At 34.6% G+C, this 7,387-nt stretch overlaps 1 protein-coding gene across 1 annotated transcript in view; it reads left to right on the top strand.

Annotated features, from left to right (window-relative positions):
- The first annotated feature begins 4,729 nt into the window (after window positions 1-4,729).
- Window positions 4,730-7,387, top strand: part of LOC136820041 (polycomb complex protein BMI-1-B-like) — a 9,491-nt gene continuing 6,833 nt past the window's right edge. Inside the window, exons 1-4 of the mRNA XM_067076276.1 lie at window positions 4,730-4,868; window positions 5,383-5,479; window positions 6,171-6,226; window positions 6,617-6,661. Coding sequence (XP_066932377.1) covers window positions 4,763-4,868; window positions 5,383-5,479; window positions 6,171-6,226; window positions 6,617-6,661 — 304 coding nt within the window. The 5' untranslated portion in view covers window positions 4,730-4,762. The remainder of the gene's footprint in view (window positions 4,869-5,382; window positions 5,480-6,170; window positions 6,227-6,616; window positions 6,662-7,387) is intronic.

The following is a 7,387-nucleotide window of genomic DNA, read 5'->3' as shown; positions in this document are numbered from 1 at the left end:
CTATATGATTATTCTTATTATTCTAAAAAAAGACTTTCTAAAGCCTTGTGATGACACTGCTAAAAATTCATTTGGGAATCTTGACTCTTTAATTATACAAATATATTAAGTTTACTAATACATAATTATCATAATTTGGTAAATGTCTCCATGTAATGATTTGATTTCCTCCAAGTCATTTTCATGACATTGCCATAGATTCAATGCACTCTGTTCGATTTTTAGGTGATATAGGTAGTTGATAGTTGATATGTCATTGTTATCTCTTGTCATGATATCAATTTTTTTAATTTTAAACAGTTGATAAAAATTGATAAACAAAACAAACAAAAATGATATGACATTTACATGAAGAAGCGATTGGAATTGGAAAACTGTTTTTTGTAAGTGCAAATTGTTTTGTTGGTTGAATATCTCCTAATCTTTGTATGTAAGTTGCTTATTGTTTGTATGTAAGTGCTTATTGACTCTTCTCTGTGTTGCTGTACACAACAACCTCCGAATTGATTTTCATTTTAAGCTACTGTCATGGTGGATTTATGATCTACCATTTTATAACTATTGTTATAGTAACCAACTCTATAGCCATCTTATTGAGCATTTAAATATATGATGCTTAGTGAATGAATTTAAAACACTTCTATGTTTGGGCTGGCAGAGTGAAGAGCTTGCGAAGCTTAACGATCTTATCGAGGAAGAATGTAGACGTATTGGTTTAGTGCGGGAACGAGGAACTTTGCCCATGAGTCGTTCGAGAGATGGCCTTTGTATTGAGCTATAAGGAAGCTACATGCATCTCTCGACATTCTAAGTCGATCGATCGTTTTGAATGTTCTTTAACATCTTATCTTCTGCATAAACTTCAATTCGCACAAAATGTCAATTTTCTTCAAGATAAAAAATTTAATCATATCATATCATATACCATAACCAATTTTTCTAATGTTTCATATCAACGATGCTCAAAAATTGTCAGATTTGGCTTAAATTCGGCACACTTATTCCTTTGATGAATATCTGGGGGTCTACCATTGGGCCTATAAATAATTTGAAGCTACTGATGTTGAGCCCAGTGCGTTGTGCACGTTCGACTATGTAAATCCCCGAAATAAATTCCGTCAAATTGAAAGAAAACTGGAAAATTTGCTCATTCGCCAAAATTTCAATTTCTTCTCTCAATCTTTTCTCAAGGTATGTCCGTGGTACTGAGAAAATAATGACGACGATGTCGGGATATATTTGGGTGGAATGACCCTTTGCGACTTGCTATTTTATAACTTAAAGTATTCTGTAAACATGTTCTTTTCTAGTAGTGACGTCACTTGCCACTTTCATTTTAGATCAAGAACAAAAATATGGCAGCGAAACATGGGACCGATCAAATCTACATCGGTGAAGCTTACCTTAAGTCTGAAGAAGCAATAACAAAAGGTTTTACTATTGAAGATGTGAACGCGAGAAGAGATATCGTTTTAGATGTGGCACATTTTGAACCTAAATTGACCTGTTTTGATGACAATAAGCATCCTAAAACTTTCATAGAGGATATGGTTTATCGTTTGGATAGTTACGTCTGGCGTGACCCTGATCTAGAAACTAGCCAAATGGCTTTAAGTCACACAAAATCCCTTATCGAGCTTCTATTCGGATATGTACGTGCTAATTGGGTATATGGAAGTTATATAAAGGATGATGTTGACTTGATTGAAACTGGCAGCTATTTTTCAAATTTGAGGGTTGGTCTACCTTTTGAGTTCGACTTCATGTTTGATATAACGGATATTTTATCACCAGCCTACGAAATCGTTCAAGTTGAAGATGACAAAGAGCGGAATTTCATCAGCGAGAGGCCGGAATTGCGTGAAAACATTTACTATTGTATCAGATTAAAGGACGACTGTGCATTCACAAAATGTTCTACTATCGGCATGTTATTTCATGTTGAGGAGTTTTGCGAATCACTACACAAAGCCTTTGAAGATGCAATAAAGTTTTGTAAATATGAAGGATGGGATATATTTGATTGGTCATCGCCCAAAACCTCCCCAGCATTTTCATTCTCCATGTTTTATGATGAAACTGGCATTTTAGTTGATCTAGTACCTTGTTTCAGAATCGAAGCAACAGATGTATACAATCTGCCGAAAATTAATTCAAGATTGAACACATTCTTCACTGAGAACCAATGGGGTTCAAGTACCTCTCATGATGATGACAAAGGCTCTGCTTATGATACTCAACCCCTTTACTTAATTTGCTGTGATGTTGATTTTAAACAGAGTTCGGGGTTCAATCGTTATGCCGAAATCTATAAGGGATGCACATTCAGATTGTCCTTATCATTATTCGAAAAGCATTTCTATCGCCGTTTAGATTCAAACATATCGTCTGCTTTACGCGTTTTTAAATATCTTTTCCAGACTTTTCCGTCAACGCTTGGCGATTGTAATGGTGTTTGGGATAAAGAAAAGAACACCAAATTGAAAAAAAAATTTGATAAACAAGCAAAGGCTGATTTGAAGAAGCATAAAAACAGAATACGGAACAATAAATATGGAGACGAACAAGATCCAATGGTTACATTCGGATGCAAATCATCAATACCTAGTTATTTCTTCACCAACTTCTTTTTGAAGCTTCTTTCAACTGGAGAATTTATTCAGCTATGGAAAGGTTACGGTCCCGGTGATATTTTTCTACAGCTTTTCTCGTATCTTTTAAAACTGTTAGAAACGATACCTTCAGACCTGTTTCAGTACACAGAACATTCGCCCACCGTTTATCACCATGTTGCAGTGGGTAGTTGGTTTTTCGAAGATAGATCATTTGCAAGCAAAGAAGTCTCCTTGACCGATGATCAAATATTTGGTCTTCGATCCTGGTTGCATGCTATCGTATTTGTTTTATCTGATCCGAGTAGTACGTCTGAAATATACGCCAATTTTCCCTTACGTTGTATATTACCTCGAGTTGAATGTTTGAGTTGCAAGAAACATTATTTCATCTTGAACGACGATATTCCACATTTAAATATCGAGGAAGATGAAATATATCGATGTCACATTCATAGATTAGCTGCCTCCTCAATTCCAATTGGTTTTAATCATGTGGATTGGGATGATGTTTGGCCTGGCTTGTCTAAATATTGTTCAAACTGAAAACAAATTTCTCGGAATATGAAAAACGAAAAAGAATTTCTCGGAATATGAGAGCTGAGTATGCCGGCCATTCTGTAGCAATATTCAATCTTTCGAATATTTAGTTCAATCCAATCCTTAATGCCGATATTTAGTTCAATCCAATCCCCATATTTAGTTCAATCCCTATATTTCGTTCAATCCAATCCCAATATTTTATTCAATCCCTATATTTCGTTTTCCAATCCCGATATTTATTCAACAATTTCCCATATGTCATTCAATCTTTTTTTTTCAATCTTTTTTTTATTCAAGCTTTTTTTTTATTCAATCTTTTTTTTTATTCAATTTTTTTTTTCAATTCACTTTTTTTATTCAATCTTACTGGGCACGAGTACGCCTGCACTGTTGTTTAACATTGCTCTCCGCCACCTTTTTGGCACAAAATGGTAGCTCGTATGATAGTATATAAAAGAATGGATGGTCAGGATGGTTTAGAACTTCTTTATCAAATCTTTGCAAGGCATATTAACTCACTCCAGAATGTTCTAATGATGAGGAGGAGCGTTGTATTCAAGCATCGTTTGACGAGCTTTAAGATATTAAGATAAATTAATATTTATAATATATTCTTTATTTAAATCTAACATAGAGAGCTCCGACTTTTACGTCTTACATCACTTCAAACCAGTAAACTTTAGGAGATAATAATTACGCTCGTTTTTGAAGAAAAAAAAAGATTGAATGAAACAAAAAAAACGATTGAAAAAACAGATTGAAAAAAAAGATTGAATTTGCATATCGGGGATTGGATTGAATGAAATATGGGATTGGATTGGATAAAATACAGGGATTGGATTGGGGATAACTAAATGGGGATTGGATTGAATGAATATACATTGGGATGTATTGCATGATCTGGATGAATAATATGGATTGACTAATAGGGGCTTGGATTGAACTAACTATCGGCAGAAGTGATTGAACTAAATATCGGCATTAAGGATGGATTACTAAATTCGAAGATTGAATTGCACAGAATGGCCCGGCTAAGCTGAGCCGCTGAAAAATTCGATACATGCTTGTTAAATAACTGAAATTTAAAGTATGTGAAGCAACGCGTTGTTTTTTCTGGAAATGGTATAATGTATGATTTTAAGATGCAAAGGTTATTCTTTTGTGGTATTTTAGCTTTAAGTATTTTCAAGTTAGATTTTTGTCTATTACCTAATATTTTGGAGTCGTTTTTCATTTTTATAAATTGAGCAGATGAGCTTGAAGTAATAAATTAAAGGATCATTGATAAACTGTCAACCACGATTAGAGATGTAATTGTGTAATTTGTTACTTCAAGCTCATCTAGTCGGTATGATTCTTTTGTTTTGAAAGAAAGGGTCTTGGATATTTTATATAGTTCGGCTGTTCGTTATTGAAATCTAATAGCTGTTTTTCCAAGGGTTGTTGACATTTAGAATTTGATGTAGCTCCCGTTGTTGGCAAATCAAACAGCTCTTGGGTAATTTCCGATGGATTCTATGGTAAACTATAGTCGTTTAATCTATATTCTTCCGTCTCATTGAAAGGTATAACAAAAAAAGGAAGCACTGAAAAAGAACAATATTAAAATGCAGAGGAAGATACAATTGGAACACGTGAACCCATTCTTGACATGCGCAGTATGTAAAGGATATTTGGTCGATGCAACGACCATTGTTGAATGTCTTCATTCTTGTAAGTGTACAGTTCTCTGTTGAATCATCAATCATCAAAATTTTCAACCTTGTTTCCTGGTATATTATCGGCTTTTTTATGATTACTGATAAAGCCCTAGTGAGCACCTCACCACAAACTGGGATTTTTCATTTTTCCACTCTGATAATTTTCGAAAATAGAAGCCTGATTGTTTTGAGAACTCCCCCCTCTAAGAGGAGAACTCGCATCAGCCTACACCATGGTATTCACTTGCACCCATTAGTAATAGCGCAATAAAGCCTGGGATACTCGAGAAGGAGGCTACAAAATGCTTCTATTGTTGTATTTTTTTTTTTACTTTAATCTTAGTGACGTGATATCCGAACTAAAACTTAAAATCAACCCATTGTATCAAGAGACTGTATGCCAGTTAATTGCAAGTTTTAGGACTAAGAAGGAAGACTAAACTTTTCAAGATATCGGGATTTTGAAACCCACAAGAACCTGATAGAAAAAGGAACCTTGAATTCTTTTTTCTCCAATTTTTTTTTAGTTTGTCGTGGATGTATCATACGACATTTAGAAAATTCATACAATTGTCCAAAGTGCAGTACAGAAATTCATAAAACCAAACCCTTCGAATACATAAGGTATATGTATTTCTGTTTATGTCTGTCCTTCTTTCTTTTCCAGAAACTTTAAAAATGGTCGAATTTGACCTGAAATTTAGCTCTTTTAGTGAATATCCTTTAATCTTTTTAGCCTTGCAGGGTTACACAATTGCTTTAATTCGACCTTCGAATAGTTGGCAAAGTACTGAAGTTGAGAAGTTATTGATGGCTTTATTTACGACAACCACAATGTTATAACCACACATTCTATAATTGCGCAACATAGATACAGAGGAGTTTCTTTAACTCGAACCTCTTTATTTCGAATGTCTCTTCAACTCGAACAAGTTTTCTCGTCACTTTAGTTAGCAATACCTTATAAACCTTACTCAATAACTCAGCTCTTAACTTAAACCAAATTTGTGTTCCCCATGCAGGTTCGAGTTATGTAGACTCCGCTGTATTAAACTCTGATACAAAAGCGTGGGTAGATTAGACTGGCATTGTAACGTACCATGGCACTCATAAGGTTCGGCCTCGCGTGAGTACTGCTCTCCCAGTGTCGTTCGAGTGTCATGGTTTACGCCATGGCTTGGCAACTCGCGTCTGTCATGTTGCAGTGTCTGTCAGCGATGTGATTCCTACTCCTTTGGGAGTAGGACCCATCCCGAATATATTCGGAGGGCATATATCTATCACTGTATATTGATGTTTTTCGATCGGGCTTTAGATCAGACCCTTCATTACAAGAAATCGTTTACAAGTTAGTTCCTGAACTTTATCAAAGTAAGTACTTAATTAACCATTCCAAGTCCTGATCAAATGGCAACGAACTAGAAATAAAAGTGATGGTAAATTTTCGGCCTCGTCCAGGCTTTAATGGCCAAAATATTAAGAACAGCTAAGAATATTTTAAGGCTTTGTGAACTTTATATTCACCCAATTTCTTAGAAAGTTGCAGGAAAATACTCACAATGGTGAAAATATGTTAAGAACATTTTTTAGGATTAAAACTCAAAGGTAAGAACATCTGAAGGCTTCAAAAATTTTAGATGTTTCTATAAAAAAAAACGTGTAAAATAAAAGAGAAACTACGTCACAGTAACTCACTTAAAAAACTTGGAGCGCTAAAAGCGAATTCGGAATCAATTTTTTTGCATATCACTCTCTACTTAGATGAAGAAACACGAAAGGAACATTGGAAAAAGCAGGAGAAAAAAGGTATGGTCTATGACTTAATGCTCTGACTAGATCGTAGTACTAATACTTTTTTCTTAAAAGCTCCACGCAGATGTCTTATTGTAATGACCCTCTTTCAGAGTAATTGTGTGGGGGTGGTCGGGTGTGGGTGGATTCCCACGGAAATGTACACTCTCTCTAATTTGATCTTAAAGGGACCAAAAGAAATTTCTTCGAATTAGAGAAAGGTTCGAAGTACGTAAATTGTTTCAATACGACTTTCTAACTGATTTGTTAATATTTTAGTTCGTATCTACCGGGTGCACTAAAAAAAAGTATACAGGTTTGTCGAGATATTGTGAGCTTTAGGAATAAAATGTTTTATTCATTCTTTTTTCATCGTATAGAGGATGCTCTAACTTGAATTTTGAGCTATCATACATTAGGTTTGAAAAAGTAGTGCGAAAGTTAGTTTAAAAAAACTGACTTTTCTCTTGACACTTACCTTCTTTACACATAAAAATACCAAAAAATGCAACTATGTTCATCAAAAATCATTACAGAATTTAAAAATATGGTAAAGCAAGCTATTCCCATGAGGGATAATATTTTTGGAAAACCTGACAAAAAGTTTTGGAAATCTCCAAGAGAGGTTTGGATGTTATGCGTGTGCTATGTGAGAAAACTTTTTTAAAAATATATCACCATTCCTCGACTAGTTGCTCAAAGAACTTGGATCTGCATTGAGTTTGCTCGTGTTGGAAATGT

The sequence above is a fragment of the Clytia hemisphaerica genome, unplaced genomic scaffold (genome assembly GCF_902728285.1).
Source record: "Clytia hemisphaerica strain Z4C2 unplaced genomic scaffold, Clytia hemisphaerica genome assembly, whole genome shotgun sequence".
Taxonomy (NCBI): domain Eukaryota; kingdom Metazoa; phylum Cnidaria; class Hydrozoa; order Leptothecata; family Clytiidae; genus Clytia; species Clytia hemisphaerica.
This window is presented reverse-complemented; position numbering and strand designations above follow the sequence as displayed.